Source organism: Megalobrama amblycephala, linkage group LG7, assembly GCF_018812025.1.
Source record: "Megalobrama amblycephala isolate DHTTF-2021 linkage group LG7, ASM1881202v1, whole genome shotgun sequence".
NCBI lineage: Eukaryota > Metazoa > Chordata > Actinopteri > Cypriniformes > Xenocyprididae > Megalobrama > Megalobrama amblycephala.
In genome coordinates, this window is record NC_063050.1 from 12,834,860 (window position 1) to 12,856,600 (window position 21,741).

General features: G+C 34.0%; 2 protein-coding genes across 4 annotated transcripts in view; both read left to right on the plus strand.

Moving 5' to 3' along the window:
- Positions 1–2,865: 2,865 nt before the first annotated feature.
- Positions 2,866–21,741, plus strand: part of LOC125271695 (B-cell receptor CD22-like) — a 35,661-nt gene continuing 16,785 nt past the window's right edge. The window contains exons 1-10 of one of the 3 annotated variants that reach the window (XM_048195854.1): positions 2,866–3,164; positions 4,059–4,140; positions 4,969–5,307; positions 7,008–7,241; positions 8,024–8,281; positions 8,374–8,412; positions 18,685–18,909; positions 19,301–19,382; positions 19,765–19,810; positions 19,927–20,001. In XM_048195854.1, coding sequence (XP_048051811.1) covers positions 3,111–3,164; positions 4,059–4,140; positions 4,969–5,307; positions 7,008–7,241; positions 8,024–8,281; positions 8,374–8,412; positions 18,685–18,909; positions 19,301–19,382; positions 19,765–19,810; positions 19,927–20,001 — 1,434 coding nt within the window. In that variant the 5' untranslated portion in view covers positions 2,866–3,110. Of the gene's footprint in view, positions 3,165–3,675; positions 4,141–4,968; positions 5,308–7,007; positions 7,242–8,023; positions 8,282–8,373; positions 8,413–18,684; positions 18,910–19,300; positions 19,383–19,764; positions 19,811–19,926; positions 20,002–21,741 lie in introns of those variants that run through there. The other 2 variants (XM_048195855.1, XM_048195853.1) reach the window with 2 other exon arrangements.
- LOC125271696 (B-cell receptor CD22-like) lies at positions 10,137–17,478 on the plus strand. Its single transcript, XM_048195856.1, has 9 exons — positions 10,137–11,924; positions 13,436–13,517; positions 14,052–14,393; positions 14,481–14,714; positions 14,874–15,137; positions 15,254–15,347; positions 15,643–15,688; positions 16,818–16,960; positions 17,175–17,478. The coding sequence occupies exons 2-9, from the start codon at positions 13,475–13,477 to the stop codon at positions 17,233–17,235; spliced, it is 1,227 nt and encodes a 408-aa protein (XP_048051813.1). The 5' UTR covers positions 10,137–11,924; positions 13,436–13,474; the 3' UTR covers positions 17,236–17,478.

The window sequence follows — 21,741 nt, forward strand, 5'->3', positions numbered from 1 at the left end:
TCTGGACAGAGTTTCAGCATCTCCAGCTTTAGCTCCAGTTTCAGTGGACGCTTCTACTGTGAGGCTCAGAATAAATATGGATCTCAGAGATCAGCGTCTGTTTCTCTCACTGTTAAAGGTCGTGCAGCTCATACTTGCATTACTCTTTCTGAAGTGAAGCAGATGAATCTTTTTGGATGTTTTAAATATATATATATATATTTCAGATGTAGGACGTCTGGTGATATTATACATATCCATTGGAGTGATCCGTGGAGCTGCAGTGATCATCATGCTGTTGCTGATTTGGTAAGATGTGTGTTTGGTGTTTGATATGCAATTAACTGCATTTATAACAAATTTATTTATTTATGTTTCAACGTCCAGTAGGAAAACTAACTTCAGTTTGTTCCACAAGTCTGACACCTGCAGAAATACAAAATATTGTGCAGACAAACTATACAGACTTGAGTCAAATACCCCCCAAATTAGGTTTTTATGTCCTGTCAGTACCTTTGTTGGGTGTCTAACTTCAAATAATTTTTTAATTGCTCTTTTATAATTTTTTTATTACTCTCCATGAAAATAGCCAAGGATGCTGGCATGCCGTTAAAACACCAACCAAACAAAACTTTGTTCAACAAGAACATATTAATTCTATCTGTTAACATATTCATTGTTTTTAGGAGAAGCAGGAGGATGAAAAAGAGAAACGACACAATGAAGTCTCAGGTGAGAAAAAGTATTTATTATTAGTTGAACAAGTAACTTCAAAATTCATGACTCGTGCTGTTTTTAGACATTAGTTATTTATTATCTCTCTATTCTGTTTTTTAATGGTGAAGATGAATCATTCCAGCCCTCGTCATGACAGACGTAAAGCAAAATCCCCAGTGTTAAATGAACACCCAAAGTGTACATATGAGTCCATCTTACCGGGTGTTAAAAAGTAACACTGAAGCAGTGTTAAAGTTAATGAGATAATTGATTGATGATTGAGTGATGATTGATAATTAGTGGAGACACCTGATGATAATAAGCAGAATCATTGAAGGAAAGAGAGAAAAAATGTGTTAATTAATGTTTTATGAATGTGTCATTTCAAGTCACCATGAAAGAGGTCAGCGTTTGCTTTAGTTGGGCTCTTGACTCTTTACCTTTTATTATTAATTTATCTCTGACTGCTCCAACTTTGTGTTTGTAAAGCACATTTGTTATGGTCAGAGAAAATAGCATCTGGTCACAATATAATTTGATGATTATGATATAATCATCATGTGATGGCCTGATGTCGTTTAGAGTCTAAATCTCTGACTGTGTGCTTGATGTGTAGCTTTAGTATTAATGATTGTAGTCCTGTGATTTTACAGCTTGAGATCCAACAATAGTATGTACTTTTTTTTTTTTTAAGACTAACACATTATGCACTGAAGCTTCAGTGTTTAAACACACACACAGACATCAAGAATCAGCATCTGATTCTCAAGAACGGTGACGATAAATAAATACAAAATACTGACAAACAGATCAACTCTGAACATCACAAAACAAGCTACTGTCACAACAAAACAACAGAAAAATAAAAGCAAACATGAACAATCTATCAGGATAATTCAGCTGCATAATTTATTCATGCAGCAATGCATGATGGGAGCCATGGATGAGTTTTGATTGGTGGCTCCCATCATGCACTGCAACATGAAGCACTTTGTTTGATTGTCACCATTGTTGAGGGTCATATGCTGATTCTTGATGTCTGTGTGTGTTTAAAAAAAAACCTTCAGATTATAAAAGCTCTGCTGGATCTCAAACGGTAACAGAGATTTACTATAAAGAAATAATATAACATCTATATCACCAGTTAATACTGGATGTCACCAATGAATCTGGCTACAACCATTATGACTGTGCTTCCCAAAACATTGTAAACCTAAATTGATCAACTTTGGCTCACAGCACTTTTGGGAAACACAGCTCAGATCAGAGTTTCTCTGGCCATAACAAATGTGCTCTACAAACACAAAGTTGGAGCAGCCAGAGATAAATTAATGTTAATAAATAGAGTCAAGAGTCCAACTAAAGGAAATGCTTTTCACCATCATGGTGACTTCAAACTAAACTTTCATTAAAACATCAACATCTAAACATCTGTTAATTCTCAATAAGAACTTTTGTTGATGTATGACAGAAATCAAATCAAACTGGTTAATAATAAGTGTAATAATGTTTAATGGCTGGAAGTCAGTTGTAGTTGTTGTGTCTCTCTCTTTTTCTCTTGTTGTTTCTTCAGTGATTCTGCTTATTATCATCAGGTGTCTCCACTAATTGTCAATCATCACTCAATCATCAATCAATTATCTCATTAACTTTAACACTGCTTCAGTGTTACTTTTTAACACCCGGCAAGATGGACTCATATGTACACTTTGGGTGTTAATTTAACACTGGGGATTTTGCTGTGTGATGTTGAGTTGAGTGAACCGGTGTATGAGAATGTAAATTAAATGTTCCTCATTCATAAAAGACTAAACTCTCCTCACCTTCAGCCAGAAGTCATTAACGCTCTTCAGACGTCTGTTGACTAAATATGAAAATTCAAATAAGAACAAGCCTTTTGAAAGGTTTTCAGATTTAAACAGAATTTAATTGAATGTTTTAGTTTAAGATTTTATACCACATATTATACCAAGCAGAAGTTTGAAGTAAATTATTTATAAATGTATTAATTCACATATTTCTTTCTTTCTTTCTTTCTTTCTTTCTTTCTTTCTTTCTTTCTTTCTTTCTTTCTTTCTTTCTTTCTTTCTTTCTTTCTTTCAGAATGACTGGAAGAGGCAGTAGATCTTAATGATTGTACAGAATAATACTTGGTATCTTAAAGGCCCAAAAAAGATCTCCTGTTTAGACGTTTGATGTCTAAAGAAACACGTGTAAATCTTCTCTGAATCACTGTGTGTTGTGAAAAGGGCCTTACAAATAAATGGTGTTGAAGTGACATTTGCATTATGAATTGTCATTTTGTAAATATTGAGAAGTATTTTATGTCAGTTAAGTTACGTACAAAAACATTTGCATAGAAACTGGAAGTTATTATAACCATAATATAAGTTAATCGGAGTAACCTGTCTAACATGTTCTGTCTCCAAACTCTCCAAACATTTGCTGAAGAAAGCTACTATGACAAGGTATGAGAGTTTTTACATATTATTTAATGAAGAGCTTGTGAAATTCCATTTAAAGACTATAAATATGACACTTAATGTTGTGATGAATGTATTTGGTAGCTGATCTTCATAAGAAGCTGAAAAGCTTTCATTCAGCAGAACTGGTATTGATGAATAAAGAACTGTCATTTGTACGGTAACAAACCTTTTTAGAAGCTTTATTACGAAACACAACATACAAGAGTCACAGTGAACCCTAACGCTCAAAATAATTAATTGGTTTGAGTAGGACAAACTTAAATTAAACAGAATAGTTCAGTCAAATTAACTTTTATGAGTATTTAGAACTTTCTTTTTCTTTCAAGTTTACAGAACTGTATATTTTAATATATATTAAATAAGTATATATTAAGTATATGTATGTATATATTATAAGTAAACTGAACTGTTTCATTGTTTTGAGTTTTATTGACTTATTTCTTTCAATTTAGAAGAATTTAATGTTGTTTTTGGTGACAAGCAGTGCATGAGGCTTGGTTTGAGAGCAAGTATGTGAAATGCTTTATATTGCTGTAATCATTCAGCAAGTGTTGTAATGTGCTATTGTTAACAAATTAGTATTTTCTGAATGAGTTTTTTGCTGAATTAATAACTAGCTAACTTTACACTAAAGATGTTTACATTAGGGTTACATAATTTTAAGCTAAATGTACTGTAATACAACCGTTTCAGTACACAAATACTGTGTACTGAAACATTTCAAGATAACACATGAGCCTCTGTTTGCTGGACAACAAAAGAATTGCATCAAATATTTGAGTTGAGTTACCTTATATTATTATACTAATGTGGATAACATTACTAACACAGCCTAACAGTGATTGTTATCTACTGTACCTAATAACATTTGTTAAGGTATCGTCTGTGAAGTTTGGTGTGGTGGTGAAGGTCAGAATGGCTCTTGTTCTTCTTCTCATCTTTCTGCTCATGAATTCTGGTGAGTCCCTGATTACAACATCACATTAAAATGTGTTTTATTTATTTATTTATTTATTTATTTATTTTCCCAAAAGCACATAAAATATCCCTTATTTAAGCAGCTCACTTAGGTAGCTTGACATTTTCAGGCAATCAAAAATCAGCCTGTCAATCACTTTGTGTGTTAATGTTTGCTGACATCAGATTGGCTTATAAGGCTTAAGCCGGGCACACATTTAACGACTAGTTAAAACATTCTAAGACTGAGCTCAACATACAGCGATTGTTTCCTGCGACTGAAGCAGATTTAAATACTTACACATGGAATTTGAACACCGACTGTAATCGCAGACTGAACGCAACTGCCTCTGACTGGACGCGTTTAAGCGCAATCAGTCATAAGTATCAATTTACATTCATAATCGGCCTTACAATAGTTAAGTGTGTGCGCGGCTTTAGAAGTCTTTAGAAGGCAGGGCTTAAAAATTTGAAATTAGTGGTATAGAAGGAGTTTGAAAAACAGTTGAAATGTATACATTAGATTATGATTCTCTTGCCTTCTTTGATCATAGTAGGTCGTAGTTTGATTTCATATTTTGGCCTTCATGTTGATGTGCCCCTTGTTCAGATTTAATATTTCTGTGTCATAATGACAATTTCTGCTTTTCTGCAACACCTTTCATAGTCATCTGCAGGACTTTTTAAAACACTTCTTACTCAGTTCACAAAAACTGATTTTTTTTTATTTAGTTATTTTATTTTATTTTATTTAGCTAAACACAAGTGTGTGTGTGTGTGTGTGTGTGTGTTGCAGGAGTTTACTGATCTTCTGTATTTTGTGTTTCAGGAGTTTTTGGACAAGACTGGAATGTGAATTATAAAGATAATTCAATATGTGCTGTCAAAGGATCCACAGTAAACATGTCATGCACATACAGATACCCTCAGCAGTATAATCTGACAGAAACCCTTTGGATCAATAAACCAATTGAGATTAAAAGTTTAAAAGAATATCAGGAGTATAAAGACAGGGTTGAATACATTGAAGACAGACAAAACAAAACTGCTGTTCTCAGACTGCGTAACGTCACTGAAAATGATGAGAAAGTGTATTATTTCAGATTAATAACTGCAACTGAAGGACAAAGATGGTTTGGTCAACCAGGAATTCAACTGAATGTTTCTGGTAATCCACTTCTGTCCTTCATTTTCATTATTTATTTAACAAAAGGTGGTGACACTTTACAATAAGGTTCATTAGTTACATTATTTAACATGAACTAATAATGAACTGCACTTATACAGCATTTATTAATCTTTGTTAATGTTAATTTCAACATTTACTAATACATTACTAAAATCTTGTTAACATTACCCACTGAGCAAATTACGTCCAGAAGACGTCTTTTTGAGGTCTTGTCTCAGGTTGAAAAGACGTCCACTGAGGGGCCAGAATGAAAGTTTTTATGACGTCTTTTTTGGACGTCTTCTGGAGATCCGATATAGACGAACACGCAGAATCACCAAAGGAGAAAAAGCACAATTTTTAAGCCACCATCGTGGAGATGAGTGTTTGCTTTAGTTGGGCTCTTGACCCTTGCTTTATTAATATTAGAGTTTGTTTAGGCTGTTAACTCAGTCATAACAGCCAGACAAGTAAAGAGAAATGATCAGGTGTTGGTTATGTTTTCACATAATCATTGTTTGACATGAATCCCTGAACTCATTTAGAGTCCAATCTCTGAGTTAGATTTACATTATTGATTACAGAAGCACTGTGATTCTACAGCACAAGATCAGCTTTATCAATACAATTCACATGATTTCAGAAAAGGTGTGTTGAACAAAAAAATGTTTTTATTTTAGGCACACAGACATCAAGAATCATCCTGTGAATCTCAACAGTGGTGACCATCAAAAAGCATGTTGCAGTGCATTCTGGGAGCAACCAATCAAAATTCATCCATGGCTCCCATCATGCATTGCTGCATGAATAAATTATGAGCTTAATTGTCTTAGTAATTTCCTTTATTCTCATATTTTATTTTGTTCTGTTTATGTGACTTTTTAGTAGCTTGTTTTCTAATGTTCAGAGTTGATCTGTTGATCAGAATATGTTGCTTGTCACCGTCATTGAGATTCACAGGCTGATTCTTGATCTCTGTGTGTGCCTAAGAGACAGATATTTTTTTGCTCAGAACAACTGTTTGTGAAATCCTTTATATTATCTTGATAAAGCTGATCTTGTGCTGTAGAATCACAGTGCTGCTGTAATCAATAACATTAATATAACTTACAGATTGGACTCTAAATGAGTTCAGTGATTCAGATCAAACAATGACTATGTGAAAACATAACCATCACCTGATCATTTCTCTTTACTTGTCTGGCTGTTATGACTGAGTTAACAGCCCAAACAAACTCTAATATTAATAAGGCAAGGGTCAAGAGCCCAACTAAAGCAAACACTCATCTCCACGATGGTGGCTTAAAAATTGTGATTTTTCTCCTTTGGTGATTCTGCGTGTTCGTCTATATCGGATGTCCAGAAGACATCCAAAAAAGACGTCATAAAAACTTTCATTCTGGCCCCTCAGTGGACGTCTTTTCAACCTGAGACAAGACCTCAAAAAGACGTCTTCTGGACGTAATTTGCTCAGTGGGTAGTTAATGCACTGTGAACTAACATGAACAAACAATGAACAACTGTATTTTCATTAACTAACGTTAATGAAGATTAGTAAATACAGTAACAAATGTATTGCTCATGGTTAGTTCATATTAGTTAACACATTAACTAATGTTTAATTAATGAACCTTATTGTAATGTATTACCTAAAAAGTTAATAGTTTTAGGACATGGTTAGAAGGATTTGTGTCCTCCAGCCCTTCAGGTTCAGGCTCCACAGCAGGTGCTGGAGAAAGAAACGGTCAATCTGACATGTAGAACTACCTGCAATCTGACAGACAGATTCATCTGGTACAAAAATGGACAGGCTTTAAACTTCCACAGCAACATCCTGCAGCTTCAGTCAGTCCGCAGTGATTCTGGCAGTTACAGCTGTGCCGTCAGAGGACAAGAACATCTGCCCTCTCCTGCTGTCAGCCTCAGCGTCATGTGTGAGTCTTTATTCATTTACAATTATGAAAACTGATATTAAACAACTGATTACAAATATCAAGGATGGAGTATCACAAATACATACAGACAATATACACTGTGAAAATTACCATGATTTTAAGGGTAAAAGGCTATAAAAATGCTACGGTGAAAAACAGTTAATTGGTTTACAGAATGTTTCCGTACTATATACGGTGAATAACTGTAATAGATCTAACGGTACAATACCACTATTACGGTAAAATGCCATTAAATTTAGTTTTTGGAAGTGCAAAATAGCAAGTCATTTTATAAATTACAGTAACACTTTATTTTACAGTGCCGTAGTTACACGTTAGATCACCTTTCTTCTGTTTGGCCTCTCTGATCAACTGGCTAATCATTGATGTATGTTCCAGACAGCCTGAAAAGCCTGGGATGCCGCCTTTCTGAATGGAAGTATTAATGTAATTATTCTGCATCATATAGGTGGTCAACCTTCTTGCAAGTACTGAGAAGAAAACTTTGCATTCCACACTCAGGAGGGAAACTGACCTGAACTGGGCGATTGTGGAGGAACCCTCTTTTTAAATTAAGCAGAATTTTTTTTTTACTGTAAAATAGACAGTAGACTAAATGCTGTCCCATAAAACCTAAAACGTTGCTACCATATTTTTTACCGTAAAGTTCTGGCAACCAAAGCTGCCGTTTTTTTACCGTAAATGTTAAAGGGATTTATATCTAGCAGTCGGTCAACACAAAATGACATATGAATAATAAGACCATGTTGTTTTACCTCTAGATTCCCCCCGAAATACATCAGTGTCCATCAGTCCGTCTGGTGAAATAGTGTCAGGAGATTCAGTGACTCTGAACTGCAGCAGTGATTCAAACCCTCCTGCTCTGAACTTCAGCTGGTTTAGAGGAGAAACATTTCTGGGATCTGGCGACACCTACAGCATCAGTAATATCAAGTCTGAGGCCAGTGGAAACTATTATTGCTCTGCTAGAAATGAACATGGATCTCAGTTCTCTGCTGCTCTGACTGTGAATGTCATGTGTGAGTCTGTCTTTAATTTTGATCAAAGCTGGATGATTATTTGCTTAATTATTTGACTTACTGAATGTCATTTTACACTTTCATCTTTACAGATCCTCCAAAGAGCGTCTCAGTGTCCATCAGTCCGTCTGGTGAAATAGTGTCAGGAGATTCAGTGACTCTGAACTGCAGCAGTGATTCAAACCCTCCTGCTCTGAGCTTCAACTGGTTTAAGGAGAATGAAACCTCAGCTGTTGGATCTGGACAGAGTTTCAGCATCTCCAGCTTTAGCTCCAGTTTCAGTGGACGCTTCTACTGTGAGGCTCAGAATAAATATGGATCTCAGAGATCAGCGTCTGTGTCTCTCACTGTTAAAGGTGAGAATGGTCTCAGTTTTGTAGGTCATTGTCTGTATGTAGTGAGTGAAGCACTGAGTTTCTCTTTCTCTCGTCTGCACGGCTGAAGAAAGCAGCTGGTCTCTGATCACAGTCACAGTGGGAATCACTGCAGCTGTTGTCATGACTGTGATTGTGATGCTGTTGATCAGAAGGTGAGAGAGACTCTGTGTCTGTACCGTCATGAAGATCACAGTCAGTTTGTGTTCATGTTCATTTCTTCTTCTCTCTCAGGAATCGAGTGACTCCATCAGAAGAGCAAAAGCACAGAGGATCACAACAACATCAAACAGTGTGACAATCTTCTCATGCTTCTTCTCATTTGTGTCCTGTCAGTTATGAAGGCAGAATTCATTCTCTCATCATTGTGTCGTCAGGTCGAGTCTCCTGTGGACGCCTACATGACCCTTGACCCCAAGTCCAGATGTTCTGAATACGACACACTGGATGTGAGTTCTTCTGCTGTTGTTGTGAAGGTGTTACATGAGATATTATTTGTGATGCATATGTTCACTTCTTCTCTAGAATATGAAGAGATCACGTGACACAGACGAGCCTGAAGATCAGGATTCTACATATTATAACATGGACAAATGATTATTATATCTTATATTAATTTAATTTTACAGTTCATTTCACATTCATTTATAATGTTGTGCTGCTAAAAATGAGAGAACATCTCAAGAGTCAAATACATCAATCTAGTGGATGTTCACGTTGACGCAGCATTGCATATAAATTGCAACTTTCTTTTTGACAAAAAGTTCTTTTGTCACTTTTTGCTTTATTTCAGTCAGTGTGAATTATACAGTGAATCTTCAGTGGGTGATTATTTAAAAAGTTATTTCTATCGGCCGTTTTCGGTGATAAATAGCGACAATTTTATTGATGATCCGTGCGATGCTGACCAAACAGAAATGTTGTTTTTATGAAGAGTCTACTGTTGCTATGGTCACACGAACGCACCTAAATAACTTTGTTGAGCTTAAATGTTCCATACGGAATTTAATTGGAGATTTAAAATAATGCATGCGGATGTTCCCAGTGTGACCATCAGGAGGTGGTCTCTACTTATGACGTCTGCATCTATTGTTACCATGAATCACCTCAGATTTTTTCTTTTTGGCTTTTGCATAAATCAAAATATCTGTGACTGTATTTGTTGTTAGAAATCTGCACAGCAAAACTCAGTGTTAAATTAACTCTCCTGTGAGTATATGTGAGACCCTACTCAAGAGCAGTGGTTCTCAAACCAATCCTGGAGTACCCCCAACCCTGCACATTTTGTGTGTCTTCCTCATCTACTACACCTGATTCAACTCTTGAGCTCATTAGTAGAGACTGCAAGATATGAAATGGGTGTGTCAGATATACTAAAAAAAAAATATATTTTTTTTTATTTGGTTCAAATGTGATTGCTTCATTTTAAATTGATTTGAAACTTTTACTTTTTGACTTAACTCAATGTTTTTATTTTGAAATAATATTTAAATCAAATAACCCAATCAAACAGGACTTTCACTTCCCATCATGCTCAGCAAAGGGGCTGAATTGGGAGAGTAAATGTTGAAATAAAGTGTTTTTGCATGCATTTCTTAATGTTCAATAAGGTTGAACCACTGTAGTTACATGCACTGTTTAAAATATAACTTTAGTATCTTTCTGGGCATTGAAAGTGTTAATTATCTTACTTGCAATGGAGGCCTCACTGAGCCATCGGATTTTATCAAAAATATCTTAATTTGTGGATGCAAATCTACTGACATGCATATCCAGGCAAAAAGCCAACAGCTCAATTCAAAGAACAACACATTACCAACTGTAGTCGTCTCTGGAGTGACAGCTGAAATGGCCAAATGAAGTCTCAAGACATCTGAAAATTATAATTATAAAAAAAAATTAATTAACAAATGACAAAAGGCACAATGAAATAATAGTCAACTGACCTAAAAAAAGAAAAGAAGAAGACCAAACATTTTCAAATGCTTTAACAAACATGTAACGCAAACAGCATAATTACATATGCAGCTTTCTCTCATTCTGTGTCAGCATACAGAAGTGAAGTGTAGCAGTCAATGTGAAGCAACAAAAGCAAAAACACTATTTAAGTATAGTATATAAATATACCATATAACACTATATAAACTAGTTTATACTTACACAGCATAACAAAGATGATAGTCCGTGCTCTTATAAAACCTGTGATGAAATATGATTTTTTATTTATTTATTTATTTATTTTTTATATAAAATCAATGTATTGGATTATACTGAATTTTTAAGTTTGAGAAAACTAGATTCACATATTCTGTGTTCATGTTCATAAAGGATTTTTGGGTAGCATGAAGTAGTCTTAATCATGACAAGAAAAATCACCTTTATGAAGAGGAAGCCATTGACAATGATCAAGTTTCATTTAAAGTTCAGAGGAAAAGCAAACACAAATGAACTTTGGCACTGATGCATGACTTCTGTTTGTTTGTTTTAAACACATGGAAAATTCCACTGAATTTATGAATTTACATGTTGAAAGAATTATATGTGAGGATAGTTTTAAACATTTATAGTTTTAAAAGAATAAAAAGTTGCTATTGTAGTAAAAGTTGAAATTCGCTCCTCATTTGCATAAAGTTGAGGTTTCTGAACTAGTATGAGTTCATGGGTGGGAAGTCACGGGTTTGACTGCTGTTCCAGTGCACTTTCACAGGTAGAAGGTTGGAAAAACATGGGTTACGGGCTGCCTGGAACGCGGCATTACACTCTTTACACTTACAATAGCTTTTAAAATCTAAATCTATGTTGTTTTGTGTCTGAAATGCAATCAATTTCTTTCTTTCTTTCTTTCTTTCTTTCTTTCTTTCTTTCTTTCTTTCTTTCTTTCTTTCTTTCTTTCTTTCATAATGACTGGAAGAGGCCGTAGATCTTAATGATTGTACAGAATAATACTTGGTATCGTAAAGGCCCAAAAAAGATCTCCTGTTTGGATGTCTGATGTCTAAAGAAACACGTGTAAATCTTCTTTGAATCGATGTGTGTTGTGAAAAGGGCCTTACAAATAAATGGTGTTGAAGTGGCATTTACATTATGAATTGTCATTTTGTGAATATGGAAGAGTGTTTTATGTCAGTGAAGTTACAAAAACATTTGCATAGAAACGGGAAGTTACTATAACCATAATATAAGTTACTCAGTAACCTGTATAACATGTTCTGTCTCCAAAATCTCCAAACAGTTGCTCTTTGTGTATTAGCGAAGAAAGCTATGACAAGGTATGAGAGTTTTTAAATATTATTTATTGAACAGTTTGTGAAATTCAATTTAAAGTCTGTTGTGATGAATGTAATTAGTAGCTGATCTTCATAAGAAGCTGAAAAGCTTTCATTCATCAGAACTGTTAGTGATAAATAAACTGTCATTTGTACGGTAACAAACCTTTTTAGAAGCTTTATTACTAAATGCAACATTACAAGAGTCACAGTGAACCCTAACGCTCAAAATAATTAATTGGTTTGAGTAGGACAAACTTAAATTAAACAGAATAGTTCAGTCAAATGAACTTTTGAGTATTTAGAACTTTCTTTTTCTTTCAAGTTCACAGAACTGATATATTTGAAGTTTTTCATTGTTTTGAGTTTTATGACCTTATTTCTTTTAATTTAGACAAACTTAAGTTTAACTGAAACTGGGCTGGGATTTGTATTTCCCAGCATGCCTATCCCATGGCACTCGAAGGGGAGAGTAAATGCTAAAATTGCTAAAAAATTGCTAAAGGTGTTTTTTTTTTGTTTTTGTTTTTTGTGCCAGATTAATGTTAAGTGGGAGATTTAGTAGATTAATGTTTTGTTATGATAATTTACAATAATTATGTGAAACAAACAAGTATGTGAAATGCCTTATATTGCTGTAATCATTCAACAAGTGTTATAACATGCTATTATTCAAATGTTAACAAATTAGCATTTCCTGAATTAGTTTGTTATAAGTAGTTAGTTTTGCATTAATGCAAATGTTTGCATTGGGGTTAAGCTATATGATAAAGCAATATTATTAGTTAAATTCAACAAGTAGAATTGAATTAGAAATAGCCAAATGAATTCCTTAGATGTCAACCATTTAAAATGAGTAAAATTTAATTTTATCAAAAATATCTGAATAACAGACAGGCGTCAAAGATGAATTAAGAACTCTTTATTTTTTATTGCCAACATTGAAGACAACTGATGATAACAAGCAGAATCACAGAAGCAAAGAGGTTTATGTTGATGCTGATTTTATTGGTAGTTGTGCAGTCTGTCAATGGAGTGACATAAACCTCTCTGATTTCATTAAAAAATATAATTATTGATCACTATTATGGTGATCAGTGTTTTAGTTGGCCAGTTTGACTCTTTGCTTTTATGTCAATTTGTGGGTTTTTGTAATGGTGTTTGCTAATTTGACACATTTTAAATGGTTGACTTTGAAGGAATTAATTTGATTAATTCTAACTCAATTTTTATATGTTGAATTGAATTAATAATATTGCTTGTAATCTGTTGCTACAATTTTATTGAGTAGATAGAATGTATTACTTTTTACAGTGATAAGATCACTGTTATTCATGTGATCTCTTAGTCACTCTTTAATAAGATAACACATGAGCCTCTGTTTGCTGGACAACAAAAGAATTGCAACAAATATATGAGTTGAGTTATCTTATATTATTATACTAATGTGGATAACATCACTAACACAGCCTAACAGTGAATATTATCTACTGTACCTAATAACATTTGTTAAGGTGTCGTCTGTGAAGTTTGGTGTGGTGGTGAAGGTCAGAATGGCTCTTGTTCTTCTTCTCATCTTTCTGCTCATGAATTCTGGTGAGTCCCTGATTACAACATCACTTTAAAATGTGTGTGTTTTTTTTTTTTTTTTTTTTTTTTAAATAAAATATCCCTTATTCAAGCAGCTCACTTAGGTAGCTTGACATTTTCAGCCAATCAGAAATCAGCCTGTCAATCACTTTGTGTGTTAATGTTCGCTGGCATCAGATTGGCTTACATGTCTTTAGAAGGCGGGGCTTAAAAAAGGGGCATGTTTTTGAAGTCAACTGAAGCAAAACAGCTGAAATTTACAAATTTAATGATTCTCTTGCCTTCTTTGGTCATAGTGGAGTTTTATTTTGATTTCATATTTTGGCGCTTATGCGCCCCTTGTTCATTTTTTACATTTCTGTGTCATAATGATCACTTCTGCTTTTCTGTTCATAGTCATCTGCAGGACTTATTAAAACACTTCTCACTCACTTCACAAAAACTAATTGATATTATTATATTATATTATTATATTATTTATTTTCCTTCTTTTTTTGTGCGTTTCAGGAGTTTACTGATCTTCTGTGTTTTGTGTTTCAGGAGTTTTTGGACAAAACTGGAATGTGAATTATAAAGATAATTCAATATGTGCTCTCAAAGGATCCACAGTAAACATGTCATGCACATACAGATACCCTCAGCAGTATCAACTGACAGAAACCTTTTGGATCAAGAAACCAGATGTAGACATCAAAAGTTTAAAAGAATATCAGGAGTATAAAGACAGGGTTGAATACATTGAAAACAGACAAAACAAAACTGCTGTTCTCAGACTGCACAACGTCACCGAAGATGATGAGAAAGAGTATCGTTTCAGATTAATAACTGCAACTGCAGGACAAAAATGGATTGGTGATCCAGGAATTCAACTTAAAGTTTCTGGTAATTCACTTCTGTCCTTCATTTTCATTATTTATTTAATCAAGTCAGTAGTTTTAGGTCATGGTTAGAAGGATTTGTGTCCTCCAGCCCTTCAGGTTCAGGCTCCACAGCAGGTGCTGGAGAAAGAAACGGTCAATCTGACATGTAGAACTACCTGCGATCTGACAGACAGATTCATCTGGTACAAAAATGGACAGGCTTTAAACTTCCACAGCGACATCCTGCAGCTTCAGTCAGTCCGCAGTGATTCTGGCAGTTACAGCTGTGCCGTCAGAGGACAAGAACATCTGCCCTCTCCTGCTGTCAGCCTCAGCGTCATGTGTGAGTCTTTATTCATTTACAATTATGAAACTGATATTAAACAACTGATTACAAATATCATGGATGGAGTATCACAAATACATACAGACATTATATATCTAGCAGTCGGTCTCCACAAAATGACATATGAATAATAAGACCATGTTGTTTTATCTCTAGATTCCCCCCGAAATACATCAGTGTCCATCATCAGTCCGTCTGGTGAAATAGTGTCAGGAGATTCAGTGACTCTGAACTGCAGCAGTGATTCAAACCCTCCTGCAGAAATCAGCTGGTTTAAGGAGAATGAAACCTCAGCTGTTGGATCTGGACAGAGTTTCAGCATCTCCAGCTTTAACTCCAGTTTCAGTGGACGCTTCTACTGTGAGGCTCAGAATAAATATGGATCTCAGAGATCAGCGTCTGTTTCTCTCACTGTTAAAGGTATTCAATATTAAGACACTCGTGCTCATCATGTTTAATGGTGAAGTTTATCCACTCACTAATTCATCATCACATGTTCAAAGACTTTAATGAAAATAAATGATCTTTCCTCCTAGGTGTTTGGAATATCCTGTATGTCATTATTGTTTGTGCCACTATTGCAATTATAGCTGTTTTTGGGCTCTTGTTTCTCATCATTTTGTGCATAAGGTTAGTGAGCAGTATATATTTACTTTAAGTATGTGCATTTTAAACATATTCCAACAATTTTCTTTTTTAAGTTTACTAAATCATAAATCCATACCCAAAATTATTCTTTTGTTTTCAGAAATCTTTAGTGCTGAGCTTGAAAATAAAAAAGACCTATTTTAATGTGACATTTTTTGGCAAGCCATTTTTTATTTTATTTATTTTTTTTTTTTTTTGCAGTGAAGACTGTCTTTTAAGTCTTTTACAGTTTTAACAACTTTAATATATGCATTTATTCTTATATATTTAACAACAGGAATAAGAGAAGAAATAATGACTCTAAAGACTCTGAGCAAAAAAAGGTGAGATTCTAGCCGAAGATAAATCACTTCATGTTTCATCGATCTTGTATCACAGACTTTATAGATCATGTCACTGCACTGACATTTCTTTGTTCTTTTCTTAAAGGGATAGTTCACCCAAAAATGAAAAATTTCCCATGATTTACTCACCCTCAAGCCATCCTAGGTGTATATGACTATCTTCTTTCTGACGAACACAATCAGAGATATATTTAAAAATATCCTTAGTCCTCCAAGGTTTATAATGGTTGTGAATGGGGGTCCGTGTTTTGAAGCCAAAAATAATGCATTCATCCATAAAAAAAGTAATCCATACGACTCCAGGTGGTTAATAAAGGTCTTCTGAAGTGAAGTGATGCATTACATTGCAACTTTGTAAATTCAAATAACTAGCCGGTCATGGATTATAAGTCTAAAATGATCATTTTGTAAAGAGAAATTTCGATATAAGAGAAGAGGAGCTTAGATCTATTTGTTTGAACTGCGAGAGGCGTCCAAGCTTCTGCTACTCCTACATCCTGCGTCATACATGTCAGAGGATTACTCATTTTGCGCAAGTGGACTTGCGCAGTGTGTGTATGGTCGTCCGCGGGAAGCTAGTTATTTGAATTTCATAAAGTTTTAAATATGGATATTTTTCTTACAAAAACACACCTCTTCACTCCAGAAGACCTAATTAACCCCCTGGAGTCATATGGATTACTTTTTTTTTAAGGATGGATGCATTATTTTTGGCTTTAAAATGTGGTCCCCCATTCACAACCATTATAAAGCTTGGAGGAGCAAGGATATTTCGTCTGAAAGAAGATAGTCATATACACCTACTGTAGGATGGCTTGAGTGTGAGTACTGTAAATCATGGGATAATTTTCATTTTGGGGTGAAATATCCCTTCAAAGGTGGTGTTAGCTCATCGATGTCAATAAAACTTTAAATTGATATACTCTGAATACTGTTTTTTTTTAATAGCCAATCAAAATGTATAAAATATCAGGGTATTAATTCACAAAAATGCATTAAGTTTTGTAGAGTTACGTGTTAACACTTATCAAACACATTATCATTACAAATGTGGAGAGCCGAATGTTTACAGCTTGCTGCAGTTCAAATATATTCATGATATTTGCAGGAATCTACAGGAAAGAGCTCTGAATCCGGAGATGGTAAAGATGCTTCTATTCAAGACTGCAGAGATAAAGACACAAAGGAACCTGAAGAGGATGAGATTCAGTATGCCAGCATTACAATTCAAAATCCTGCTACTGAAGACAAGTGAGGGAAAACTGAATTATTTTGCCTTAGCATAAGTCAGTTTTATTCGTAAAGTTGTTTTTATAGAAAATAGCATCTTAAGTATATAAAAGATACAAGTATTAAAATCAGCACCTTAAAAAAATAATAATAAAAAACCCTTTTTGGCTTCAGCATATTTTATGCTCTGAGTTTATCCTATTCTCAGTTAATTATGTATTTATCATTTTTGCAGATCTACAAGCCAAGAGAAGGATTTGTCTGTGATTTACAGCAGCGTCATGATCCAGACTTAATTTTATTTATTTTTTTTAAATTCTGGGATTGCATCTAAAAATATAAACCAGACTATAATAAGTTTTTTTCTCCCTGGCTTTAGTATTTGTGTTTCATTTAATCATGATTACATTTTGAGTGTGCATTGCTGTTTTGCTTCTTATCCCAGTCCCATCATAAATGTAATTTTGCAAAGTATAAATTTGTATTGACATATTTCCTGTGTGTTAATAAAAAAGTTTCAGACTGGTCAGGTAATATCAGATACTTCTTGTGTGAGTGAGTCTTTTAGTAAATTACTAAATAAAATGTGATGAGAAATACTAAAAGTTTGACAGCTAAACCCAGTCTCCTCTACGAAGAACGTTGGAGTGCAAATGTTTGTTTTTTATTTTATTATTATTTACATTTATTTAATAAAAAAAATAGTTATCAAGTACTCATAAAGCCATCTCCTCTTCTCATTATGAAAGCAGGCAGTAAACTGCTGTACTGTTAAACTCAACCACTAGGAGGAGCTGAAACATTGTGAGCGCGTGAGAGCAGCTGATTGAAAGAGCGCGCGCTGCACAGCTTCCCTCCTCCACATTCATTATCATCGTGATGTGCAGTTTGAGATTTCCGTATAAAATAACCAGGTTTGAACTTCTTGAAACACAGTATAGTTTCAGAAATGGTTTAATATCATGTTCAACTGACGCCTCTCGAGTTTGACTGCAGAAGGGCCAGTATAGTTTAAGTGTTATGTCGAGTGTTAATGTTGAGGTAAGTTGATCAACTGTCGGGTAGAGGTTTAATTTAAATTACCAAGTCATTAAAATTACTGGATGGAAAATTGGTTTCAAGCGAGATTATTTTGTCGCAGAGGATAAAAATAGGAAGTATCTTCGAAAATCTATTATTTAATTATTTCAGAGTTAAAGGGTTAGTTCACCCAAAAATGTCATTTATTACTTACCCAATATTAATATTGAACCACTGTACTCACATGAACCGATTTAAATATGTTTTTAGTACCTTTATGGATCTTGAGAGAGGAAGTGTCCATTGCTCCCTATGGAGGCCTCACTGAGCCATCAGATTTCAAAATATCTTAATTTGTGTTCCGAAGATTAACGAAGGTCTTACGGGTGTGGAACGGCATGAGGGTGAGTAATAAATGACAGAATTTAAATTTTTTGGTGAACTAACCCTTTAATGTTATGAAGCGACAATTTTAACTAATTATTCCCCGCCTGTGTAACTTACCCACAGCATGTCTCATTAACTCTATTGGCTGTCCCTATTCATTCCACTCACTAAATGCCATCATTTACCAGATGGCGCTGTCACCATTTATGCAATAATTTAACAATATTTACACTCCTTACACTTACAATAGCTTTTGAAATATAAATCTAAACTGTGCTGTTTTGTGGCTGAATTAAATTCCCCCCAAAATACATCAGTGTCCATCATCAGTCCATCTGGTGAAATAGTGTCAGGAGATTCAGTGACTCTGAACTGCAGCAGTGATTCAAACCCTCCTGCTCTGAACTTCAGCTGGTTTAAGGAGGATGAAACCTCAGCTGTTGGATCTGGACAGAGTTTCAGCATCTCCAGCTTTAGCTCCAGTTTCAGTGGACGCTTCTACTGTGAGGCTCAGAATAAATATGGATCTCAGAGATCAGCGTCTGTTTCTCTCACTGTTAAAGGTATTACTCTTTCTGAAGTGAAGCAGATGATGAATCTTTTTGGATGTTTTAAATATAAAATATGTATATATATATATATATATATATATATATATGAAGACTTCAGATGCAAAAGCCTCTAAGTGCCATTTGAAATTTTCTTCTAAAATTAGCATTTTAAACAAGCTCATATGTTTAGGTTCAGTAATTTCACTTAAATGTTAATTAACAGGTCCTTTTTATTGCCATTAAAGTGAAATAACTGAACATAAACATACAAGCTTGATAAAAATGCTAATTTTAGAAGAAAATTTCAGATGGCACTTAGAGGCTTTTGCATCTGAGCTCTTCATATATATATATATATATATATATATATATATATATATATATATATATATATATATTTCAGATGTAGGACGTCTGGTGATATTATACATATCCATTGGAGTGATCCGTGGAGCTGCAGTGATCATCATGCTGTTGCTGATTTGGTAAGATGTGTGTTTGGTGTTTGATATGCAATTAACTGCATTTATAACAAATTTATTTATTTATGTTTCAACGTCCAGTAGGAAAACTAACTTCAGTTTGTTCCACAAGTCTGACACCTGCAGAAATACAAAATATTGTGCAGACAAACTATACAGACTTGAGTCACATACCCCCCAAATTAGGTTTTTATGTCCTGTCAGTACCTTTGTTGGGTGTCTAACCTCAAATAATTTTTTAATTGCTCTTTTATAATTTTTTTTAATTACTCTTCATTAAAATAGCCAAGGATGCTGACATGCCGTTAAAACACCAACCAAACAAAACTTTGTTCAACAAGAACATATTAATTCTATCTACTGTTAACATATTCATTGTTTTTAGGAGAAGCAGGAGGATGAAAAAGAGAAACGACACAATGGAGTCTCAGGTGAGAAAAAGTATTTATTATCATTAGTTGAACAAGTAACTCCAAAATTCATGACTCGTGCTGTTTTTAGACATTAATTATTTATTATCTCTCTATTCTGTTTTTTAATGGTGAAGATGAATCGTTCCAGCCCTCGTCATGACAGACGGAAAGCTTGTGATGTTGAGTTGAGTGAACCGGTGTATGAGAATGTAAGTGTTACTCGTTCATAAAAGACTAAACTCTCCTCACCTTCAGCCAGAAGTCATTAATGCTCTTCAGTATCAGAGTGAAAATATCAGACGTCTGTTGACTAAATATGGAAATTCAAATAAGAACAAGCTTTTTTTCAAATTTAAACAGAATTTAATTGAATGTTTTAGTTTAAGATTTTATACCACATATTATAGCAGAAATTTGAAGTAAATTCTTTCTTTCTTTATTTCTTTCTTTCAGAATGACAGGAAGAGGCCGTAGATCTTAATGATTGTACAAAATAATACTTGGTATCTTAAAGGCCCAAAAAAGATCTCCTGTTTGGATGTTTGATGTCTAAAGAAACACGTGTAAATCTTGTCACTGTGTTGTGAAAAGGGCCTTACAAATAAAATGGTGTTGAAGTGACATTTACATTATGAATTGTCGTTTTATGTCAGTGAAGTTACATACAAAAACATTTGCATAGAAACTGGAAGTTATTATAACCATAATATAAGTTATTCAGAATAACCTGTCTAACATGTTCTGTCTCCAAACTCTCCAAACATTTGCTGAAGAAAGCTACTATGACAATGTATTTGAGAGTTTTTATATATTTATTGAAGAGTTTATGAAATTCAATTTAAAGTCTATAAATTTGTTGTAGACACTTACTGTTGTGATGAATGTATTTGGTAGCTGATCTTCAAAAGAAGCTGAAAAGCTTTCATTCAGCAGAACTGATGAATAAACTTTGTACGATAACAAACCTTTTTAGAAGCTTCATTGCTAAACTTTACAAGAGTCACTGTAAACCTTAATGTTCAGAATAATTATTGGTTTGAGTAGGACAAACTTAAATTAAACTAATTAGTTCAGTCAAATTAACTTTTATGAGTATTTAGAACTTTTTCAAGTTCACAGAACTGTGTATATATACATTAAATAAACTGAACTGTTTCATTGTTTTGAGTTTTATGGACTTATTTCTTTTAATTTCTTTTAACTTAATTCTGGCTGGGATTTCTATTTCCCAGCATGCTTTGTCCATGGCACTCAAACGGGAGAGTAGATGCTAAAATTAAGTGTTATAATGTTTTTTTGTGCAAAATTAATGTTAAATGGGAGATTTAGTAGATTAATGTTTTGTTATGATAATTTATAATAATTTATTGTGGTTTTTGGAGAGTTACCATCATGGTGACAAGCAGTGCATGAGGCTTGGTTTGAGAGTGTTATAACCTGGCTCAAAGTTACAACATAAAGAGGACACTTGACAAAATAGGTTTCAATAAAGAAAATACAAATTTATTTCAGGTTAATCAAATAATGTTTAGGGTCAAAATGTTAAAGAATAATAAAAGAAGCAACAAATCAAATAACTGTTGGAAATGGGGTTTGTGGAGTTATGGAAACAAATGGGAACACCAAAATATCAACCCACTCTTCAAACAAAGACAAAAAAAAAAAAAAATGAGAGAGAGTGAGCCCATCAAGGAGAAGCCTCTGTCCCTGCAATCTCACAAAAAAAAAAAAAAAATTAAAGTAAAAAAGGGGCAGGGCTGTAACAGGGAGCAAGTATGTGAAATGTTTTATATTGCTGTAATCATTCAGCAAGTGTTATAACATGCTATTGTTAACATGTTAACAAATTAGCTTTTTTTGAATTAGTAGCTGAATTAATAACTAGCTAAATTTACACAATGTTTACATTGGAGTTACATGATAATTTTAAGTTAAATATATGAGTGAAC